The sequence below is a fragment of the Brachypodium distachyon genome, chromosome 1 (genome assembly GCF_000005505.3).
Source record: "Brachypodium distachyon strain Bd21 chromosome 1, Brachypodium_distachyon_v3.0, whole genome shotgun sequence".
In the NCBI taxonomy this organism is placed as follows: Eukaryota; Viridiplantae; Streptophyta; class Magnoliopsida; order Poales; family Poaceae; genus Brachypodium; species Brachypodium distachyon.
In genome coordinates, this window is record NC_016131.3 from 13,821,268 (window position 1) to 13,844,302 (window position 23,035).

The following is a 23,035-nucleotide window of genomic DNA, read 5'->3' on the forward strand; positions in this document are numbered from 1 at the left end:
CGTCAAATCTAAATCTGCTTCTGGTTCTTGTTTATCATTCTCTACTTGATTAATCCTCGCCTAGCTTAATTAGCTAAGAACACAGCTGGTCAAGACTTGAGAGTGCAAACTGCACACTACATGTGTGTGTATGTTTACAACACAATGTCGTGCACATGTTTACTCAAGATTTTTTTTTTAAAAAATCAGCTGCCAACCAGAACGCAATTTAATGTGCACTACACGCTGTACTGCCAACGTTATTTTTATCGAGTGTTTAAGACCAAAACGTGTTTAGTATTATGACCCTAAATACTACAAGACTGTTTGGCAGAACGAAGAAGAGAAGCTAAGCTAATCGTCAGGAATAAATCGCATATATCTTTCTTACATAATCCATTAAGCCAGTGAGCCAGACGCAAAGCCGCTTTAATCCATTCCAACGTATAGCCTTGTCCAGATTATACATGAATGCAATTAAAGGTTATCCAATTTTATATGTATTCTAGAAAAAAAAATGGTTTCCCCATACGATACGACTTTAGGAAGCTTCCTAGCAGGTGCCTCCGACCGTGCTGGGAGAGTGTTTTGGAACTATACGTACTCATATACGTTGGAGTTAAATTGTATATACACGCCGCATAAATACTTACCTTAGATTGGCAGCCCTTGTGAGCTGGATATATCAGACGTACCTAGCTAGTCCCGGCCGGAGTTAATTCCACGCCGTAGGATGCGTGATCAACGTCCGTCACATGCAACAGCCAGTGCCATGAGAAAAGATAGATAAATATATATCGACTTTAATTAGGAAGCTTCCTCGCAGGTGCCCTCCCGTGCTGGAGATCCAATTTGCTTACTGGAGAATGTTTTTGGAACTACGTACTTTACGTAGTATAGCTGGTTGTATATATACACACCGTATAAGTGCTAGCTTTGGCAGCATTCGTGAGCATGGACGTACGTGGCTAAGCCTTGGAGCCACGTCTATGCACACGAGGCCAACAAGGAGCGGCAGAGCGGTGTGCGGTGGGGGATAGACGGTGGTGACGTGGCTCGGCCCATCCACGTCAGCCAAGACCACCGTGCACCGCGCGCCGATCGATCCTCAGGCATCCACGTCAGCGGAAACTACGTGCGGTCACGATCAATTTGGCAACTTATCTCTGATGATTCAGTAACTTAATGCTCACTCCATCCCATATTAAGTGACGTAATATTAAATGTATATAGATGTTTATATAGGTACATTCATATTCGATAAATTTGAGTCGTGATATTTTTTTACAGTACAGATACAGATATACAGAGCAATGGGTTCGATATATCTGCAGTAAAAAGCCTATATTTTCCTTCCACTAGGCATGTGAACTAATCATCTGAATGATTCAACCGTTGTCTGTCTGTCTGTCTCTGTAGCTAATACTCCATATATATCACTTGTTGTTAGCTTTCTTCTTCATGCGCTTGAGTGCTTGCCGGGTTGTTCCAGCAGGAGGTCGAACGAGGTGAGCGAGTAAGGGCTCACCGACACGCCCATCGCCGTGCCGCCTGCCACCGGGCTCGACACCGGCACCACCTGGCACGATTCCGCGAAAAGAAAAGAAAAGAAAAAACAAGGTTGCAATGCATCAGCCAAATATCATCACCAACATTATGACAGCCATTTTACAGTTAGTTTATGGTTCAGACTCCAAGTGGTGGCAGTGGCAGTGCTGATGAAAAAAAACTGACCTTCTCCGGCTGCTGGAAGGAGTTCTCGTCGAGCGGCGCGGCTGAAGTGAGCACCGTCTTCTTCGATCCGGAGCTCTTGATGCCGCTCTCCAGCCCGGACACAGAGACGTTGAGGCCCACGGCTTTGCTGCCGAAGTTTACCACCTGTAGAAATGAGGATGGTGGTTTGGTTGGAGTTTGCTCATTTTGATGTTTTTCTGACTGAAACTTGGGAGGAAAAAAAGTTAAAATTAAAGGGGGCACCTTTATTTTCAGGTAAGTGTTCTTGTCTTTTGGACTCTGCCAGGTGATGGCCGACGCAACCATCTGCTGATCATAGCCGGAGTCGACCTGGATCGTCGTCGGGTGCAAGGTCGCGCCGCTTGAGTCCTTGAAGAAGTGCAGCATCCAGTAGTTTGGGCACCCGTAGTGCTGCCATGAGTTGAAAACGATGGCATCTGGGCTCCAGCTTTTGGAGCACATGATGTTTTCCTTGTTGGTTATTCCAGTTAATGAACACAAGGCCGGAAACCATTCTGAAACCTGAAATAATGCTCTTAAGATGCTGAATCTTTTACCTGCGATCGTTGTCGTTGACGAAAAGTGGCGCGGCGCTAGCCATCTCGACCACATCGCTTCAGTCGAGCAAAGAAATTAACAGTACACCAAATTTAGTATGCAGAAGCAACTCAAGTCTGTAATGAGACACAGATAACAGTACAGTACAGCAAATTTAGTACGGTGCACCTGTTCTTTTCTAATCCAACGAGAAATGCAGCCTCTGCGAGTGCTGCTACCAATGTTCCTTTGCCAGCATCGTTTCCAGTCACAGCGTACTCGCTAACAATTGCCTAAAGTGTACTTCCCCAGGTCATTAACAAGCATGATATTTGACAGACATTGTAGATGTAGGAATGGCATTTTAAATTTTCGAACAGATTACCTTTGGTTCACCACGTGGTGTGTTGTCGAACATAGTAGTTCTTGAAAACATATTAGCAGAAGATGTATAGACCTGTCGCACGGGATGAAGTTTGTCAAGTCGTAATGATGAATTTGCTATAGCAAGCTATGAAACATAAAGCAGCTAGGGGCCCTACATGAACATCATATAGATCAGCAGGGTTGGATGGAGAAATGGTTGACTTATCACAGCTTGATACAATGTTGATGTCTGGGTATGCGGCTTTAATCACAGAATAGAACTTTTGGTAATTTCCTATTCAGAAGAATAACCAGATAATATAGGTTACATACATACACGAATTGTCCATAACAGGAAAAGAAAAGGTCCAACATAATTATCCATAACTGAATTACAAACCTCTGTAGTAGAGCATCCAGCATTCTTGATTGCCTATTGAAACATAATCAAGTTTAAATGGTTGTGGATGTCCCATCGCAGCACGAACTGAACCCCATGTAGTCTCAGGCCCTCCCCTCGCAAACTCGATGCCATTAACAACATCCTGAAATACCAAAAGCATGAATTAAATGCAGGGAAGGGCAACAAGGTAGAGAAATGATACTGGTATCAGAATCTATTCATTTAATCAATATGGGGAGAATGTTGAAACAAGACCATATGAAAGGAACTTTTCTGCGTATCCAATTCAGATATATATCGTTCGATCGTACCTAAATTGAAGGATTTACCAAATATTACTAATTGAAGAACATACCTTCACCAGTGATGCAATCGTTGCAGTAGGAACTTCTTCATTAATGCTTGCTCCTGCAAATATTGGAAAGCATTCAATAACATGAATCAAGTGTTGGTTAGAAGTCATGTATCTATGGAGATTGAAAATACCATCATTAACCACCCAAACAGGGGAAGCACCAAGGTCTTCAGCCAACTGCAGTAAATAAATATCAATATGAACTTACGCAGTATATTTATTTGAGAGAGATTAGTGTGTTAAAGCCAAAGGTGGTTCCAATAACCTGTAAGAACTCAAAGAATCCAAGTCCATCATCAGTCCAGTATCCCCAGGCATCATTGAAGTGGCCAGGTCTTTCCTCCCATGGACCCACAGTTTCACCCCAATGAAATGCATTTCTTAGATAATTCCCCATGGCATAGTTACCGCCTAAAATACGTTTCATAAATGTCATCAAAACAGTATAACTCTTCAACTTAATTTTGGTGTTTTAATATGAACTTCAAAGATAGCAAACCTGGAAATTTGAGAAATTGGGGCTTTAAATCAGCCAACATAGAAGCAAGATCCTTCCGAAAACCGTGTCCCTGGGACAAAAAAAATACAGTCAACAAAAGGTCAGACAAACACGATCTTGGTATAACCATACATAAATCGATCTCGACAAGTGAAATGTTTTTGTTCTCTTTGCCTTCTTCAGCAAAAAGAGGTAAACGAGTCTTTTGCAAGTTCACGAAAGAAAAAGAAGGCACAAAGAAAGTATACCATGTAAGTGTCCGATGGCATAACCGACACCTGATCGAGCCATATTACCCCGGTTTTCATGGTTGTAAGCTGAAGCCTTGAGTTGGTGTTATTTTGGCTGGATTTCAAATGAAACTCCACCTTTGTCCATTTCGCAAATTGCTTCTTGCCACCCCTAAAAGTACCATAGGAATGCATATCATAAATACAGAAAGGGTACTGTAGCATCTCCAGTAAAATTAATGGCAGTAAAACATTCATTACGTGATTGTGTGAGAAGCAAGTTTCTGCAGACCGTCGGCGCTTGTCAAAGAAACAGTTAAGGATACTGCATCTGAAGACCTGATGTGCAGGCTAACCTTATAACCCTTCTTTCTCTCAATGTTCTGCAAAGTGGAAAGCAACATGTGGTATAAAGGGTACCATTTCATTTGTAATATGACACGATACATTTCAAAACCAGATTGAAAATGTCACATAAACCCTGTGAGATTAGAGGCCCAGTATGTCGTGTGTCTTTTAAAAAAAAATCAACATATTCACAATATTGATAGATTAATACCATACCATGCCCCAGTAACCAGGATTATAGACGCCAACACCTCCAGATGGGCAGACATTAGTTCCTTTGGAATCACAAAGAACTTCCATCCAAAGCGCAATCGGATTACGCTCAAAACAGGATGACCGATCGGTCCCCACGATGATACTTGATTCACTCCCAATTATGGACCATGGGTCGATGTTTGACGGTGTATTAGGTCCACCGGCCTCGAAACCTGGAAGAAAATTTGTCAGAACGTAGACATATTTTCAGCAAAGAAAGTGGGAAAGCAGAAAGATTGACCCTTGACTCATTAATACATATCCTGACCTTTGCACAAGTGCACAACTACAGTTGGCTCTTATCATATCCAATGACTAAAGATATGTTTTTGCTCACCTCTGTTGCTTACAAGCTCTGCCCACAGCCCACCAGCACCAGCATGGTTGATCTCCTACAAGCACAACAAAAAAAAATATTCAAATTACTGACTGTTCTCAAGGTTATCCTCTTGGCAGAAAATTCAAAATCATTTTTCCAACATTTCAATTGTTGATGTTCAACTGCCTATGAGATTCAGTAAAACCAATACAGCTGCACACTATACATAATGACAACCAAAACAAATGGCCATACTGAATGACTAGGAGAAAAAAAAAATGCAGAGTCCACCCAAATACTGGCTGGCTAGAACAAAGAGCGACAAAATACAGTTTTCAGGAGCCACATTTTAACAAGGAATTGATGCTCAGACACAGAATAATCTGAGTCTCCATTCTCACCTCGAAGAAGATACCAAACATCTTATCAGGGATCTTCCTTGCATTCTGCGGCGAGGCATCGACGCTCAGCTGCCCGGTTTGACCCACCACAAACCTGACAGAGGACGATGTCCAACACAAGGCACACAGAACTACGAATCCTGCACAATGGAGCCAAGAACCAGCATACGGTCTTGGCATGGCCATGGTGCTCATCAAACGTCACAGCTGAAACCTAAGGAACAGCTTACTGAATGCACAGCCTATATATAACAGCCGGTCACGCTCGCTCGTGCTACATGGATAGGAACATTGTGTGCAAAAGGAGTTCCATGAGTGGAAGCGAAGCTAACCAAGAGGGTATCTGAAGAGGAACGAAGATATGAACATCAACAGACAGAGACGTCACCATTCTGTTTGAAGCTTTACTCCTCCGTTCTTGCACCACATCGCAGGGAAGCAAGCAAGAGCCTAGTGCTTGCTGTCGTTATCATCGTTGGACCCAATCCAAGATAACTCAAAACAGAACTGATCCATGAGAACTCTCATTCAAGGCAGATTTTTTTTTTACCTAGCTCGATGGAAAGTAAACGAAAACAGATGCCGAATCTGGCCTCGAGTACGATTGAAGCCCAAGCAAAGGAATGTATTTTTGTTTCTCTGGGAATCGTCGCGTCTCCTGAGAACTAATTTGGAAAATTCCAACAGCTCGATACAAAAAGATCTTCGCCCAAATGCGCCGCAAGCATTACTACCGAGTTGGGAGGCTTTTCTAGGGTTGCGGCAACTCACCGGGGGATGAAGCGGGCGTCGGCGGCGAGGTACGCGGTGGGAGGCGCCGCATCGCCATCGCTCTCGAGTGAGCAAGCCGCGTGGGCGGAGGCGGCAGCCGTCGCCATCGGAGGGGATTGTAAGCTTCGGTCTTCAAGTGGATTTTTTTTTAAATGAGGGTAGTTTGTAAAATTTTCAAACTTCTGGTTTAAAACTTAAATTTTCTTAGCTTCAAGTGTTCACTCGTCAACTCCGATGATTGTATGTCATACATCCACTTACTCGAATCGAGACTTCTCGAAACTCAAGCTTTGTCGAACTTATTCTATTATTAGTACGAGTTAGCATTGAGTTTCATAAGTTGTCAAAAGCTCAAGACTTCACGAGCTTCTTACGAGCTAAACTCGAGCTAGACAACAAACTCGAGCCGGATTGTATCCGTTCAAGTTCGCCTTGTTGATGGCCCTAAAGACTATAGCCAATGGATTTCGCCGTTCTTTGACAACCCATACAATCTAGTGTCATGAGTAACAAATTTAATTAACGCTCGTTTTTCTAAAAAAAGAAAATATCAAAAGAAAATGTTGACATGTATGCAATTTGAATGAAACGAGATTCTTTGTTTGAAATGAGTATGTTCTAGATCTTGCGATGCCGTCTATGCACCGGCGTTGTCGACGAGACTAGTCGTGGTGATGGTACTTCCATTGTCGTCGTCGCCAACGATGATGACTTGGTGTTTGCTTGCTGTAGGAGGAGGAGGCAAGGCAGGACATCATCGGCCATGGTGGGGCGGTTCTTGGGATCGTTTTGCAAACACCGCATCGCGAGCTCCGCCATCTCTTGGGCCTGCCTCTTTGGGTACTGCCCGCCAAGCCTCGTGTCCATGACCCGCATCACCTGCTGCTTCCTCCTCCTCTCGCCCGTGAGAAACGGCCGTGCCCAATCCACGAGCAGCTCGGCGGCGGGCCCACGGGACTCGTCGAGCGCCCTCCGCCCCGTCATCAGCTCGAGCAGCAGCACCCCGAACCCGTACACGTCGCTCTTGGCTGACAGGTGGCCCGTGGCGACGTACTCGGGCGCCGCGTACCCCCTGGTCCCCACGACACGCGTCGACACGTGGCTCCTTCCCGCCGTGGGGCCCGCTCGTGCGAGCCCAAAGTCGGAGAGCTTGGCCCGGTGGGCCCCGTCGAGGAGCACGTTGGACGACTTGAGGTCCCGAAAGATGACGTCGCGCGCGTGGAGGAAGGCGAGGCCCCGGGCCACGTCGGCCGCCACTGCGATGCGGGACGCCCACGTCAACGGGTGGGTCCCACGCCGGAACAGGTGGTTCTCCAGGCTGCCCCGGAGCATGTACTCGTACACCAGCAGCTTGTTGCTGTCCGAGTCTGAGCAGTAACCCACCAGCTTCACCAGGTTCTCGTGGTGCAGCTGCCCCAGGTACGTCACCTCCGCCTGCAGGAAGAATCGATCCATTCATCAATGGCGAAGCTGGTGGTCGGAGTCCGGCCGCCGGAGAGGAAGAAGAAGTTAATTAGCTAGCAACTTCTTATCCGTACCAGCCATTCCTTGTGGCCTTGGAAGCTCTCCTTCTTGAGCTTTTTAATGGCGACCATGCGGCCGGAGGCGGCGCCGGGCTTGGTGGGGGCGAACGTGGCCTCGTCGATCCAGCCCTTGTACACGCACCCGAAGCCGCCCTCGCCCAGGTACGAGCTCGAACCGAAGTTCTTCGTCGCCGCCCGGAGGTCGCCCATGCTGAACGACTTCAGGCTGCTCGCCGGCGGCGCCGCCGGAGGAACCTCCGCCGCCGCCGCCGCCTTGGACTTTGACGAGAAGTTGTTGTTGTTGGACGCGCCGCCGCCGCCGCCGCTTTTGGAAACGACCTCTGGAAGAAACCATCGACATGAATGACTTGGACTAGTTTCTCAAGAAATTAACAGGAAAAAGAAAGAATATATAAGGAACAGATGCTGCTGCTGCTTGATCGAAATTTACTTGATTCGAAGGGAGTGGATGCGTTGGCGCACTTGGCGGAGCCCTTGATGCAGCAGCAGTTACCCATGGGTGCAAATTAAGGCTCGATCGAGCTTATCTGCGGCCTCCGAATTGCTGACCTTCTAAGCTAGCTAGCTCCCGATGGAGTAGTGAGTGAGAGCCAAGATCTTGGCTGTTATGGACGGAGGTAGAAGAAGAAGACGAAGAGACTATAAGGAGAGGGAAGCATCTCGGCAGGTTCGTGCATAGAATTCAAAGGAAAGATGATGGCATGATGCAGCTACTCGATCAATCAATGAGGTACTAAGTCAGTTGACTGACTTCATATGTGTCCATATCTAGGCTTGCTAGTCAAGCACAAAGCCGGTCGAACATACAACCATTTCCAGCCGCTTAAGAAGCCGTGTTGGATATATAGATAAATGTTTTCTTTGTGTTTCAATTAGCGCCGCTAAAGAAGTTGTGAATCCGCCTGTTCTATGTAGTAGTCCCAAAAGCAAAATCTGCAACTTTTCTATTGTTCTACTCCCAAAACTCTGCTTTGCAACACACAAGAAAAAAGTGTTTTTGTATAAAGGCTTGTACCAGGAATGGCAAATTGTGTGAAAGGTTATTTCGTTCTGTCACTGTATATCACACGTCAGTATCCGTGGCTGAAGATCTGTCTGCAAGTTGCTAAGTAAAACTCGAAGAAAAAGTGGAGAGTTGATAGAAAGTTGCTCTGCCTTCCTTTTGAGTTTCGACACTTTCAAAACTGACAGGAACGTCTCCGGACAGAGAAGTTTGTTTTCTCTTGTGCCTTTCATGTTATCGTATAACAACGAAAACATGTCATACACTAGTAAAAGGAACTTCATATATAGTAAAGCATCCTAGAAAAAACTTCCTAGTAGTAAAAGAAACCTGACATGGCCCTATCATAGATGCGCTGACCAGTAATCCTAAAGCTTAGGAGATCAACCGATTGGCCAATCAAAGCCACGGTGCTTCATAAACAAGCAAACTCATGACAGAAATGCACAGAAGGATTCAACATTTTTTGTGAATGTGACACTCTTATTTTTAGCCTGTCAGTAGGTAGCAGTACCGGAACGTTCTCTGCTGTGTGCTCCAAACAATTGCCATTTGGATGCCGTAAATTGGTTGCTTATGCAGCTCACAGCCGCACATTGACCCTTTTTGTTGGGACACATCACACTTTGACCGAGTTAAAAGTCAAAGGCAGAGGCAATCGGATGACAGGTCTACTACAATTTTCTATGTCGAATTTCCTCTCTGGGAGTTGCAATAAGCAGAGGTAAGCAGTTGTTGAACTGGTCTAGATACCAGAAACAGTTTGAAGATTAGCTCAGCAATGATAAAAAAAAGGGGGGTTAAGGTAAGGATTTGATCTGGCCCTGATTACGTTGGCTTGAATTGATATACGAGGCATCAGAATCATTCTGTGAGATTCTGACTTTGGGGTTAACCAAAGAAATCAGCTGACAAAATACCAAGCAATGATGTAAGCATCTGAATAATAATATGGTCCATCTACTCTGATATCGTGGTTAGATTGAATATGGATCGAGTCGGTCAAAGCCGGCATCTCCAATTTTGTCGCAGATATGGACCTGGGGCAGATAGCAACTTTCGCCTGGTTTGTGAGCAAAGAACAGTTTCCTGGATAATTCCAGGACGCGGTAAGTAGCAAAGGTTAGTTAGTTCCTGTCAATCTTGGAAAGTTGCAATGCTCACTCACTGTTGTTGCCGTATCCTTTAGTCGTGTGCCTCTTTCTTGCTGTGAGTAGGAAATCATGACTCGTGAGTCAGTCATCATGCTTGAGTTCACATTATGCTTCCTGGAAGGAAGACACCAGTCTGCATCAGCACGGCAGAAAGACAGCTTCTGGTCACCTTAAGGTTTCAGAGATTCTTTATACCTAACTAAAGATTATCTGCCAGACTTCTTGCTTCTCAAGACTTTAACGGCCTGCTTAGCATCTACATGGTGCAATCCTTGCTGCCTCAGGCAACTTTCCTGCTCCTTGCAGCCGTCCTTAAGCGCTTCCAGCAAGTACTGCGTGTCTGCCTCTCGCATGGTTAGCAGCCTCAGAGAGTCGGTTACAAATGGGAAAAAAGCTTCAGGTCTCAAACAGTATGGCTTAAAGATGCGGAGAATGGCTTTCGTGTCGACTCTTAGCTGAATGACTCCTGAGCAAGAGAATTTCACTTCACCCCACTTTACGCTGCTGTAGATGAAGTAGTCAAGGCCTTCTGCTATACTCCTCCACAGGTCAAGGAAATCTTTGGAGTTAAGATATAGCTTCAGTTTCGTGGTCCGCATGCTCAGAGTGTCTAGACTGGCAACAAATCCAGGTGACACCTCTAGGTTCTCTTCATCTAGAACCTGACCATCTGGTTGGTTTTGTTCATTTGAAGATCCAATGCTTTGGACATAGTCCCAGGATAGATCTTCAAACTCAAGCAGGATGGAGGACATGATCTGTTCCAGAAAATTGGTCCCTAGTTTAACCAAAAAGGCAATTTCATCTGCAAAGAAAGAACTTTGATGTTGCGCACCCATCTCCAAGAAGATGGCACCTTCATCCCATCCCCGAAGAACATATTCACAATATCGAGCAGCATTAATCGCATATGAAGCTTTCAATAAAGACTCATCTTCTAGAGCTGTATTTGACAATTGCAATGCATCACATCGTCCATGCAAGACAATAAAGAAGTCATTCAAGAACTGGACTGAAGTAGATCTTGTATACTGGATCTTCATCCCTTTATTTGGCAGAGCATGACTTCTTTCAATCATCAAGGATGCAGTTTTGATAACAAACTCAGAAACAGGTGGAGCTTTGTAATCTTCTCTGGTGGAAAGAAGAAATTTTCTAGTGCTTTCCTGGTGGTCAAGCTCATCCTGGTGACCAATATTATATAACCAATTTGTCTCATCCTCCATTTCAGATTTGAGCTTGTGCTGTGCAGAACTAAGCTCAATGTCGGCCCATATCTGAAGCCAGTCAGAATGCTCACTGTAAATTGAAAAGACAGATAAGGACCGAGAGAGCCCTTCAGAAATTGATGCAATTTTCTGAATTCCTGAATCTGCAAGGAGCTGCATTCTTTTATCAAAAGCAACCATCAGGTCATTCAAATGCATCCAAGATGAGTGCACTTCAGCTTTGTCATCAGTACTACGATAAGAGGTAACAAGGGCTGGTAAAATTTGCGTCTCAAGGTATCCTATAAGCATTTTCACCATTCCAGTTACCCAAGAATCTTTGGCACTTAAGCCCAGAAGTCTTGCTTGATCAATCAAAAGCTGCAATATATCATCCACTCCATCCATGAAATCTTTTGTTATCTTGTAAACTAGGGCAAAAATTAGCTCTGGCTGTTCAGACCATTTAGAAAAATGATATTCCATTCTGGACACAATAGGTTGAACCAATTCATCAACTGCCCAAAGTCCATTATCAAAGCATGCAGTTTTATCAAAATACTTTGAATCAGACATGCTAGAAGTTGCTGCTGAACTTTGGCATTGACGCAAGTCACGGTTGGCATGCACATGTTGCAGGGCACACAGTGCTAGAAAACTCTCAGAATACTTCTCTCTATTTGCCTCATTCATCAAGACAAGGGGATTTGGAACTTGGGAGTACTTGTCCTTCTCCATGTCTGGTGAAGACAAGGAAGGTGGCCAACCTAGTACCGCAAGTAGAGCTCGATAATCTGTAAGTGCTTGAGGCCTCAAAATGGCTAGAGTTTTGTCCACTCTAGAATCCACAGCCATTATAAGATTTGTCCACTGTGGCCTACTTGTGCTGATCCTTACCAATTCACGCTCGATATCTCTTACAGCATCAACAGCCTGGAGCAACTTTTCTTGCTTCCTCTCCATTCCCTGCATTTGAGAAATGAAAGAGTAACACTCAGTGCAAGTTACATTTAATTAGTTACATTATCACCATAACCTATTATTAGTTGCATCCGGAACAGAAAAGGAAAAAAAAGGAAAGGCAAAAGATTCTTACATTGGATGCTCGTCGAAGTACCGATGACAGGTTCAACTTTGAGGCCTGTCTAACGATGGAAAACGTTGCATCTTCTAGGTTACCAACCAAAGCTTCCAACTGTAGAGTAGCTTCTGGAATGTCAGCATAGCAAAGTTACAGAAAGCGCTATAAATCCCTACATCTTGCTGGGAGATCATGAAGGGCGTATAATAATGCAATTTACAGCACCAAAAAAGTCATTTTCTCTTTTTCTTTGGCAGCTAGGAAAGGATGAATTGCTTGTTGTGCAGATTTGAGAGAGGTAAATGAATCACAGCTAAACATCCAATTATCCAAAACATTTTACAGTTAGGAGAGCATGACGCGAAGGGAGGAGGAACAAAACGCTCACCCGCGTAGAGCCGAATAGTGTCGATCCGCTGGATCTCCCGCACGATCGCCGGCAGCTCGGCGCCCGGCGCGGCTGTCTCCTCCCCAGAATCGTCCCTGGCACCGACGCCTCCTACAAAACGAGGAAAGCCGCTGAGACCCCGAGCCAAATCGGCAAACTGAGGTTCACTGACGGAAGCAAACCGCGAGCGGAACCAGGAGGATACAGGACAGAAGTCACAGAACAGACGAGGGGTAATCAAAACCCTAGTAGGGGGTTTAGTTTAGGGGAAGCGGGGGACGACGGACCTCGGGAGGAGCGGCTGATGCGGCGGAGGCCGGAGCGAGCGTCGGCGGAGCGCGCGAGCCAGGAGGCCGAGGCGGACGCGAGGTGCGCCTCGAGGCGGCGGAGGGAGCCCTCGAGCCCCGCGCATTCGCGGCGCAGGAGCTCGGCGAGGGCCGGCGCGGCGGCGAGGTCCTCGGCGGAGGCGAAGTGCGCGTCCAGGAAGCCGCGCAGGCTCGCCGCCGCCGGCTGCGGGGGCGACATGGGTCGGTCGGAACTCGGAACGAGAGAGAGAGAGAGAAATGCAGGCTTGACTTGTTGTTTTTCGAGAAAAAGAAAAAGGAAGCTTGAGAGGTGGTGGGCTGGGGAAATGAAAACTGTCGCGTCGTGGGCCAGGCCCAGTGATCTGGTCATATACACGGAGAAATGAAAGAAAGCACACGCAGTAGTGGTCTGGTGTTGGGCTTCAGCCCATCCGAGAGAGAGATCTAACGGGCCAGCGTCCAAGCTTCTCCCGGAATGGGAGGCTTGAGTGGGTCGAAATTGCCCGTTCGCAATCGGGCCCTTCAGTATGGCCCAGGGTAGTATACATGTAGATCCAAGAAAGGCTTATTTGTCTTCAACAAAAAAGGCCTTTTCCAATTGGAACCCAGTGTTCCATCTGGAAAGAGAAACAAGAGAGAGACCGGGAGCGAAATAGTCCTGCCCGGTCGGTCGGCCGGCCGGCAATGCTCCGCGGCGGATGGCGAGCCGATTAATTAGTAGGCACAGCACGGAACAAACGAACTGCACAGCTCGGAGGAGCTGCTTTAATTTTGTCAACGCATAAAGAAGAATGCAACGGATGGACCAGGCCGCGCCGTTGAAACAATTGCGTATACGGTACTGTACGGGCCGTCGACACAGGTTGGTCCGTGCAGCATGTTACGGTAGCTAGCTGCACACCATGTCATACTCATACAAACACTGTGCAGCAAGGCAGCTAGCACGTTCGTACATACAGTAGTACAGTACAGTGCAGCTTTATACTGGAGTATGCTGACCAAGGGGGAAAAAAAAAGTCTACTTCTCCTGCAAGGCTGCAATGGCCGGCGCCATTGGAAGTTTGGAACTTAAGAAGAAGAAGAAAAGGCCTGATGGCCGATGGATCGATCTACAAGGTCAGCGTGGATGGGACCAGGGCATGGCCGCTGCTGCGTGCTACGAGCTGCTAGAGATGCCTAGATCTGGTGGTTGTGACACATGACGCTCCACGAGTCGAGCGTCGGGAAGCACGCCTGCTGCTGCTGCTCTTGTTGTTGCCGATGATGTTGCTGCTGAAGCGCCGCGGCCCCGTCGTCGGCAACCAGGAGGCCATCATCGTCCATGCCGAACGCGGCGCCGTAAGAGGCAGCATCGTCCTGGGCTAGCAACAGACTGGACGCTGCAGCAGGCGAGAAGAAACCGTCGACGTCGACGTCGTGGTGGAGGGCGCCGGTGACGTGCTGCACCATGAAGCGGAAGTTGGCCGTGTCCGTGCTGATGTACGTCGTCGGCGCGCGCTTCGACGGCCGCCTCTTGGCTCGCCGCTTCCCTGGGCCGCCCGCGCGGCAGCCCAGCTGCTGCTGCTGTCTCTTGTTGGATGCCGGGGTGGTCGCGACCAACACGGACTCGACCATGGGCGGCGAGGACCCGGAGGCGAACCAGTTGCAGCCACCGGCGCCGGGGACGAAGTCCGCGAACAGAGGCGAAGAGGAGCATGGGTCGAGCTCTGAGGAGGAAGCGGAGGCGGGCATGGAGAAGGGGAGCGCGCGGGCGACGGCGGCGTCGGTGTAGCAGGCAGCGGCGGATGTGCTCATGTACGTGGACGCCGGCAGCGGCGGCAGGCAGGATATGGCGTCCATGGCGCTTGCTAGCTATCAGCTATGCAAAGGTACCCAAATCGGCTAGTGTGGACCGTGTGTGCGGCTTCCGGGGTTTGGTGTTGGAGGAGTTGGGAATGGGGACGACGTGGGGTGTTTATAGAGCGAGCAAGCAAAGGAAAGGAGAACGGGAAAACGCGTGAGCACATCGGCATCGGGGCGGGTGTCGGCGTGCGGCCCTTTTTCGTCTCTCTGGCTCTGGTCTGGGTGTGTCCATCCAGCCAGGCCATCCGAGTCCACCGCCGGAGACGGAGTCAACCAACCTGGCTCCACGTACTACTACTTGTAGCAACTGAGAGTTGGAGTTAAACTCAACACAAACCAAAGCTACGAGGTTAGCAAGACGCAGAAAGGAAAACACACAACATTACCAATTCATTCGTCGCACACACGGACAAGAACACCGTCCACACTGTACGGAGGAGTACTCTACTCTCTCCGCACGAACAAAGGTTGCGTGATTGCTGGAACCCTGCTTCCCGTGCAACGTGCTACCACTCCTACCTAGTACTAGTAGAATCCTAGTACTAGCTAGGAGCTCCATCGACCACGCACGTTCATTCGGCAGCAAACCGGCATGAAAGGAACCGAATCAGATGAAATGCATTTCACCAATCCATCCATCAATCACCCGGTTAATCAGCACTGCCTCAGCTCAGCTCGATTGCTCGCCAACGCCAATGCCTGTCGCTCTCGCCCGGATTTCTTTCCCTAGCTTGTCCGGTCGGAAGATCTCGCTAGCTGCTGGGTACTACTACGTACCGACAACACGACCATATATAGCCATATATCGACCCATCAGCCACACCGATCGATCGAGAGACTAGAATTGAATTTTCCTTTTTAAGGTGCAGGATCCCATCGACCGATCTGCCCACCATGATCTCACACGCTCGCTCTATACTCTGATACTACGAGCAACAAGCAACCGCCAATTAATTAAGCACTGAAACAGAACCACCGATGGACTAATTAAACATCACCAGTGTACCAAACATTACCACTTTAATCAGCTCATCAGCTGGTGGGAAATCTGCAAGGAGATCCTCGTCGGCTCGTAGATCGATCTGTGAAAGGCCGGCTCGGATCTAATTGTGATTGATGGGAGATTCAGATTCTGCATAATATGCGTCCGTTACAAGTGATCTTCATACACATCCTCCTCCTTTTCATTCCCTGGCCTCGCCGCGGCTGAATCGGATCGCGTGAGAAAATGACCGGCCGACATTTTTTATCCATCAGTTTGTTCAGACTCGAGTCGGCCGGTCAATTACTTTTCACCGACGCGCGCGCGACAGGTAATTATAAGAGCATGTTCTTCTTGCGCCTGCATCCTCCGATCGTATTCCTAGTCCACAATACAATACTCCAGTATTGTGCTCGATTAGTATTCCCAGTCGGTTGACCTACCTGATCGATCTGATTCTGACGAGCTTTATTTCTGAATTTTCTTTTGCCAATAAAGAAGAAGAGCTGGACAAGGCTGACGGTTTCTAATATATATCCATCTCCCAGGCCAAACGTCATTTAAGTTTTGTCAGCGTTGAAAAAACTTGATCGATTGATCCAGCAGCCAGCCAACTGCTCCAATCAAAACTCGATCGCTACACACAATGGTCAACGGGGATCGATCCATGCAAACAGAGACTGACTCACTGACTGACCGGATGATTAAACTAGTACTATGCATGGGGTTTATGTTTAATCAGATGATGAAACTATGCATGCAGACATCCCATGAGGCATTCCCTTGTGATTGAGTGCCCTCGAAGACTTTCTCGTCTCACTCATGGGCCCTGCTGGCAAGCACTAGGTCGATTAATTACCTGCACTAATATGTCTAATGCTCCAACTTTGATTAACTACATGCAGTAATTGTCGATCAATGGATGGATAATTGGGTAGATATAGACCTCTCACATGTCACTGTACACTGGAAAGTTCAAAACTGCTGCTACTACTTTGACACTGGAAAAAGTACTGGAGTACGTACTTACTTTTGACAGCCACACACTAGCCAGGAAAAGTATATAGTTCTCCGTCCCATACTAAGTGACTCGAATTTGGTCAAAGATGAACGTATCTATATCTAAAAAACGTTTAGATACATGTAATGTTTCGTCACTTCATATGGGACGGAGGGAGTATATCGAATTATCGATTAACTAGCATTGTATTCAACGGCGCACACATGCAAAAATCAACTTAGAAACAGCTAGCTAGCTACTCTCTCCGATCCTAAATTGTTGTCGAAATATTACATGTATCTAGTGTTGGAAAGTGTATGTATGGCAGGAGCTAGTAGCCCGCCATCTCCTCTAATCACCGGGGTCCTTGCCTCGTATAGGATTAGTTTGGAGATCAAGTCTAGAGATTGTATTTCTCTTGTATTATCCTCGTAATCCTGTGATTGATTGATCACAGTGAATATATATGAACCATGCGGCCTCCATTGAAGGTACTATGCTTCAACCAATACTTTCACATGGTATCAGAGCTCCGTCTCCTCAGAGCTCATCTCAAATATGTCATCGTCTACCTCCATATCCGCGGGCCTCATCGCGCCCCTGGTTCCAGTCACCGAGAACTTAACTCGGGACAATTACATCCTGTGGAAGGCACAGGTGTTGCCGCCGCTGCGAGGGAACCAACTCCTCGGGATCATTGACGGCACTCCGCCGCCGCCCGAGTTCATCATTGTCGAGAAGAAGGACGAGGAGGAGGAAGATGAGAAGGTGTCAAACCCGGCGTACATATGCTGGGTTACTCAGGATCAAATCGTCCTGAGATACATCCTGTCCAACCTGTCGAAGGAGATCATGGTGCAGGTTGTATCCTGCACCTCTGCAGCTGAGATATGGAAGGCGCTCGAGTCCATGTTCACCTCACAATCCAGGGCGCGTGTTGTGCAGATCAGGGGCCAGCTCGGCAAGATAGAGAAAGGAGCAGACAAGATCGCGGACTACTTCGCGAAGCTCAAGGGCAAGGCAGACGGCATGGCAGCCGCAGGCCGTGCCATGGACGACGAAGAATTTGCGTCGTACCTTCTCGCTGGGTTAGATGAATCATACAACCCAGTCGTAGAGATCATCAACTCCAAGGACGGGAAGGTGCATATTGGTGACATCTATGCACAACTTCTCGCCATGGAGGCCCGTCTAGAGCGCCAGGGAGCTGCACCCTCCCAGTACCAAGCGTCGGGGAACGCAGCACAGCACCGAGGCCGTGGCTGTGGCGATCATGGATGCGGTCGTGGCGATGGTGGCCGTGGCGGACCTGCACCAGGAAACTGAGGCCGGGGTCGTCAATCTAGCGTGCCTGGACAGCGACCCATCTGCCAGATCTGTTGCAAGATGGGCCATGTTGCCTTCGACTGCTGGAACCGCTTCGATCTGGAGTAAGAGCAAGGTGAGAAGGTTGCCGGCGCTGCCATGAACTCTTACGGCATTGATACGAACTGGTATACAGATTCAGGTGCCACCGATCATATCACTGGTGAACTGGAGAAGCTCACGGTCAAGGGGAAGTATCATGGAGATGATCAAGTCCACACTGCGAGCGGTTCAGGTATGAATATTAGTCATATTGGTCATTCAGTGGTACATTCCCCTACTCGCAAACTACACCTTAAAAATATTCTCCATGTCCCTAATGCCATGAAAAATCTTCTGTCGGTTCATCGCTTTACTACTGACAATCATGTTTATATCCAATTTCATCCCACATATTTTCTTGTTAAGGACCAGGTCACGAAGAGAGTTCTTCTACTCGGCCGATGTAGGGGTGGTCTCTATCCTCTACCTTCACACGCTCTCCACCAGAACCACCAGAAGCAAGCTTATGGCGTCTACACACCTACCTCCACCACATGGCATGATCGGCTAGGCATCGGTCTTCCACCGTCACTCAGCCTGTTATCCAGAAATATCGTCTACCAGTTTCTTTTGAGTCAAATAAACAGTTAGTTTGTGATGCCTGTCAACAGGCAAAGAGTCACAAGTTGCCCTATTCTCGTTCCAGTAGTTTTTCATCCAAACCGCTTGAACTTATTTATTCGGATGTATGGGGATCTGCACCCGACTCCGTTCGTGGGAATAACTATTATGTAAGCTTTATTGATGATTACAGTAAGTTTACATGGATCTATGTGTTTAAAAAGCGTTCAACTGTTTATCAGATTTTCCTTGATTTTCGAGCTCAAGTTGAACGACTTTTGAATCATAAAATCCTTACTATGCAAACTGATTGGGGGGGAGAATATGAGAAGATTAACTCCTTTTTCTAGAAAATTGGGATTACCCATCATGTTTCATGCCCACATACGCATCAGCAAAATGGATCCGCTCAACGAAAACATCGTCACATTGTAAAGGTTGGCTTGTCTTTTTTGGCGCATGCTTCTATGCCATTAAAGTTTTGACGAGGCTTATCTTTCGGCCACTTATTTAATTAATTGCACCCCTAGCAAGCTCTTGAATTTTTCCTCGCCTATTGAGCGTTTGTTTCACCAACCATCGAACTATCATTTGCTTCGTGTTTTTGGGTGTGCGTGTTGGCCAAATCTCCGTCCCTACAATACCCGCAAATTAGCCTTCCGATCAAAACAATGTGCGCTTCTTGGGTATAGCAGTTTACACAAAGGCTACAAGTGTCTTGACATCTCTACTGGTCGGGTCTACATTTCTCATGACGTTGTCTTTGATGAGACCGTTTTTCCCTTTGCCAAACTCTATCCAAATGTCGGTGCCTGTCTTAAAGCTGACATGCTTCTCCTTCCACCAAATCTTCATGGGGATAGACCACTGCATGCTCACATGACTAATACTCATACTTCTAATGCTTGTGCTGGCTCAGATTGTGTGCAGGGTCATGCGCGGACACATGTGCATGCTCGCGGTGCAAATTCGGATCAATTTGATGCAGAAATTGTGGCCCAAGCAAATGATTCTGGCGCTGATTACGGAGATGATTCTTTCGGCGCTTCCGAGGAAACCAACGGTGAATCTGCCTCTGATTTCGTGCCGGTTGGGTCAGGCCACAGCACGGGGGTGGGAAGCAGCCACCCGACAGCCTCGGGATCATCGCCCTCATCAGCGCGGCAATCATCTCGCGCTAGCGTGGGACATGCTCCGGGCGGATCTTCCTCGTGATCTTCACCGTCCGGATCTTCTGTGGCCACCACGTCTGGAGATCAGGCTCCATCTGATTCTGCTGATTCGGCGTCACCATCGCCTGCACTGGCCCCAAATCATGCTGTCACACGGTCCATGACGGGAATTCATCAGACAAGGAAGCTGACGGATGGTACAATGAGGTATGGTCGGTATGGCCGGATCATTAACCTGTGTACCACCGGAGAACCTGAAAACCAACTTGAGGCCTTTAATGATCCGAATTGGATTAAGGCAATGCAAGAAGAGTATGATGCTCTCAAGCGAAATGAGACGTGGCATTTGGTGCCAGCCAGAGATGCAAGTAATATCATTGATTGCAAATGGGTTTATAAGGTAAAGAGGAAAGCTGACGGAAGTATAGACCGTTACAAAGCAAGACTTGTGCCCTAGGGGTCTAAGCAACGATATGGAATTGATTACGAGGACACCTTCAGTCCCGTAGTCAAGGCAGCGACAATTCGATTAATACTATCCTTGGCAGTATCAAGAGGATGGGAGATGAGACAATTAGATGTACAGAACGCGTTTCTTCATGGTGTTCTGGAGGAGGATGTCTTCATGTGGCAGGCACCAGGGTATGAAGACAAGAAAAGGCCAAATCATGTCTGCAAGTTAGACAAGGCCTTGTATGGTTTGAAGCAAGCCCCAAGGGCATGGTACTCAAGGCTCAGTACACGGCTACAGGAGCTTGGGTATAGTCCCTCGAAGGCAGATACGTCTTTGTTCTTTTATAACAAGCATGACATCAAGATATTTTTGCTCGTATATGTCGATGACATTATAGTAATCAGCTCCTCAACTAAGGCCGTGGCAGCTCTCCTTCTTGATCTGAAAGCATACTTTGCCTTGAAGGACCTAGGGGAGCTACACTATTTCTTGGGCATTGAAGTCAAGAAGACAAGTAATGGTATTATGATGATGCAAGGCAAGTATGCCACTGATCTGCTGATGAGGGTGAACATGCATAATTGTAAAGCTGCGCCAACTCCAATGACAACCACAGAAAAATTATGTGTTGATGAAGAGGATCCATTGTGAACCGAAGACACAACAAGGTATAGAAGTATAGTTGGAGCATTGCAATATTTGACACTTACACGGCCTGATATATCCTTTGCCGTAAACAAGGTTTGTCAATTTCTGCATGCACCAACAACAAGTCATTGGACAACAGTAAAAAAAATCTTGAGGTATCTTAAGGGTACATGGGAGGTTGGACTGAAATTCACTAAGTCACCTTCGACACTAGTAAGTGCTTTCTCAGATTCTGATTGGGCTGGTTCATGTGATGGTAGAAGATCCACTGGTGGATTTGCTGTATTCTTTGGCTCTAATCTCATATCATAGTGTGTTCGGAAGCAAGCAACCGTGTCAAGATCAAGTACGGAAGCGGAGTACAAATCTGTCACCAATCCAACAGCTGAAGTGATCTGGATCCAGTCCATCCTCCATGCTCGAACCAAACATATAGAGGTTGACTACCACTTTGTTCGTGAAAGGGTAGCTCGAGGGCAATTGGAGATCCGATTCATTCCATCAGCAGATCAGGTCGCAGATGGGCTTACGAAGCCTCTGCCTGTGCAGAAAATGAGGATGTTCAAACACAATCTCAACTTGGGCAAGTCGTGATTGAGGGGGCTGTTGGAAAGTGTATGCATGGCAGGAGCTAGTAGCCCGCCATCTCCTCTAATCACCGGCGTCCTTGCCTTGTATAGGATTAGCTTGGAGATCAAGTCTAGAGATTGTACTTTTCTTGTATTATCCCTATAATCCTGTGATTGATTGATCACAGTGAATATATATGAACCATGCGGCCTCCATTAGAGGTACTACGTTTTAACCAATACTTTCACATCTAGAGCTTTTTAATAACAGATACATCAATATTTAGGCAAATTTGAGTTAAGAATTTAGGATCAGAGTACCTGAAAACGTTTCCAAGGTCAATCAGTCGTCTCTGCAGCAAAACATGTAAAAATGCGGCCAATTTATTTGGCATGCATGTACAACAAGAAGCGATTTATGATGGCATGATGATCTCACCCTGTGGTAAGCATCCACCCTGACATTGTTTAACACTCCCAGACACACACACACATATAGTACACCAGATCGATTCCCCTCATATATAAAAAGAACAAAACAAAGTTCTCCATGCATGTGATACTACGCCGTTTGACTTATAACTCACCTGCTCCTCCTCATCCACTTGCTCTTCCTCCTTCCTGTAGCATGGGTCGTACAATAAGTCCCAGAATATTTATACACACATTTGAACTGGTCTAATGACGACACAGTTAGCCAGCTAGGGCCAATTAATTATTGACTAAGTGGACATTGTTTATGTGTTCTTGGCTATCATGCCTGCGTGACGGATTCCCTTCTCGGAGTTGTAACAAAGCATCTGAGCTTGGACACTATCTCCTTGTCGCTTAATCCCCTTTGACATCGCTGGGAACATCCCTATCCTTAGGTCAATGCTGGCCTGTGTATGCATTCCCCGGAGCTTTGTTTTTGCATGGTTGTGTGCATGCATGCCACTTCACTAGTGTGGTTCAAACTTCACTGTAATTGATTTTTTTTTCCTACATGCTGACAAGATAGATACAGATACTAGTTAAAAAGATTGGAGATGGTGATGTTAAATTAGCAATACTACCACTAAATTATGCAGGCGACTGGCCGGACAAACAGGCTGCACAAGAAACGAAGGGAACAGTTGTCGTTGGGCATGGCATGGACATGGACTAGTTGTCGTTTCTCATGGACATATTGGATGGGGCCAAACAGGCTCCACATGCTGATTGCTTGTTCGTTTCCTAGCCAAGAATCAATCAAAACCATGGGAGTTAGACTAAATATATTGATCTTGAATGCTACGTACAGTGACTGGTTGCTGACTTGATTTAATTCACGCTTGGCAAGTGTCAACGGGTTGAAACTTTCAACCCTGCATGCATATATATACACAGTCCGAGTCTGACAGATAACATGCACAAACTGTATACTTCCTCCTCTCGCGCATCTCTAAATTATTAATTTAACTAACTAAATATAATTTAAATAATTAAAAAATTATATCATTAGAAAGTTATTTCGATAACGAATCTGATGTTGTATTTTT

At 46.8% G+C, this 23,035-nt stretch overlaps 4 protein-coding genes across 5 annotated transcripts; all 4 read right to left on the reverse strand.

The window, feature by feature from the left end:
• Positions 1–1,181: 1,181 nt before the first annotated feature.
• LOC100821178 (alpha-L-arabinofuranosidase 1) lies at positions 1,182–6,328 on the reverse strand. Of its 2 annotated transcripts, none has more exons than XM_024456884.1 (17): positions 6,198–6,328; positions 5,044–5,098; positions 4,668–4,879; positions 4,365–4,486; positions 4,122–4,275; positions 3,874–3,943; positions 3,640–3,785; positions 3,506–3,551; positions 3,375–3,427; positions 3,017–3,161; positions 2,793–2,911; positions 2,636–2,707; positions 2,440–2,543; positions 2,271–2,327; positions 1,957–2,161; positions 1,714–1,857; positions 1,182–1,558 (listed from the first exon to the last, which is right to left on the reverse strand). In XM_024456884.1, the coding sequence occupies exons 3-17, from the start codon at positions 4,749–4,751 to the stop codon at positions 1,439–1,441; spliced, it is 1,641 nt and encodes a 546-aa protein (XP_024312652.1). In that variant the 5' UTR covers positions 4,752–4,879; positions 5,044–5,098; positions 6,198–6,328; the 3' UTR covers positions 1,182–1,438. The 2 variants fall into 2 exon arrangements, with proteins under 2 accessions (XP_024312652.1, XP_003562423.1); XM_003562375.4 differs by lacking the exon at positions 6,198–6,328 and adding an exon at positions 5,427–6,180.
• A 168-nt stretch (positions 6,329–6,496) lies between these two features.
• LOC106865864 (probable serine/threonine-protein kinase PBL18) lies at positions 6,497–8,538 on the reverse strand. The gene is made up of 3 exons (XM_014897154.2): positions 8,172–8,538; positions 7,736–8,061; positions 6,497–7,631 (listed from the first exon to the last, which is right to left on the reverse strand). Exons 1-3 carry the CDS (start codon positions 8,236–8,238, stop codon positions 6,816–6,818), a joined length of 1,209 nt encoding a protein of 402 aa, XP_014752640.1. The 5' UTR covers positions 8,239–8,538; the 3' UTR covers positions 6,497–6,815.
• An 878-nt stretch (positions 8,539–9,416) lies between these two features.
• LOC100846655 (RINT1-like protein MAG2L) lies at positions 9,417–13,131 on the reverse strand. Its single transcript, XM_010235447.3, has 4 exons — positions 12,863–13,131; positions 12,576–12,686; positions 12,203–12,315; positions 9,417–12,072 (listed from the first exon to the last, which is right to left on the reverse strand). Exons 1-4 carry the CDS (start codon positions 13,098–13,100, stop codon positions 10,105–10,107), a joined length of 2,430 nt encoding a protein of 809 aa, XP_010233749.2. The 5' UTR covers positions 13,101–13,131; the 3' UTR covers positions 9,417–10,104.
• A 480-nt stretch (positions 13,132–13,611) lies between these two features.
• LOC100820849 lies at positions 13,612–14,818 on the reverse strand. Its single transcript, XM_003559722.4, has one exon. The coding sequence runs from the start codon at positions 14,717–14,719 to the stop codon at positions 14,057–14,059; it is 663 nt and encodes a 220-aa protein (XP_003559770.1). The 5' UTR covers positions 14,720–14,818; the 3' UTR covers positions 13,612–14,056.
• Between the last annotated feature and the right edge of the window lie 8,217 nt (positions 14,819–23,035).

What these genes read in the sequence shown, in the direction of transcription:
- LOC100821178 (XM_003562375.4), bottom strand. Translation starts at nt 5,621, where the DNA reads ATGAGCACCATGGCCATGCCAAGACCGTATGCTGGTTCTTGGCTCCAT. An exon ending in CGATTGCATCACTGGTGAAG is followed by an intron (nt 3,162 to 3,374) that starts GTATGTTCTTCA and finishes TTGGTATTTCAG; the next exon opens with GATGTTGTTAATGGCATCGA. An exon ending in CTGATCTATATGATGTTCAT is followed by an intron (nt 2,708 to 2,792) that starts GTAGGGCCCCTA and finishes CCCGTGCGACAG; the next exon opens with GTCTATACATCTTCTGCTAA.
- LOC106865864 (XM_014897154.2), bottom strand. Translation starts at nt 8,238, where the DNA reads ATGGGTAACTGCTGCTGCATCAAGGGCTCCGCCAAGTGCGCCAACGCA. An exon ending in ATCCACTCCCTTCGAATCAA is followed by an intron (nt 8,062 to 8,171) that starts GTAAATTTCGAT and finishes GGTTTCTTCCAG; the next exon opens with AGGTCGTTTCCAAAAGCGGC. An exon ending in AAGGCCACAAGGAATGGCTG is followed by an intron (nt 7,632 to 7,735) that starts GTACGGATAAGA and finishes TTCTTCCTGCAG; the next exon opens with GCGGAGGTGACGTACCTGGG.
- LOC100846655 (XM_010235447.3), bottom strand. Translation starts at nt 13,100, where the DNA reads ATGTCGCCCCCGCAGCCGGCGGCGGCGAGCCTGCGCGGCTTCCTGGAC. An exon ending in CACTATTCGGCTCTACGCGG is followed by an intron (nt 12,316 to 12,575) that starts GTGAGCGTTTTG and finishes CTGACATTCCAG; the next exon opens with AAGCTACTCTACAGTTGGAA. An exon ending in TACTTCGACGAGCATCCAAT is followed by an intron (nt 12,073 to 12,202) that starts GTAAGAATCTTT and finishes TCTCAAATGCAG; the next exon opens with GGAATGGAGAGGAAGCAAGA.
- LOC100820849 (XM_003559722.4), bottom strand. Translation starts at nt 14,719, where the DNA reads ATGGACGCCATATCCTGCCTGCCGCCGCTGCCGGCGTCCACGTACATG.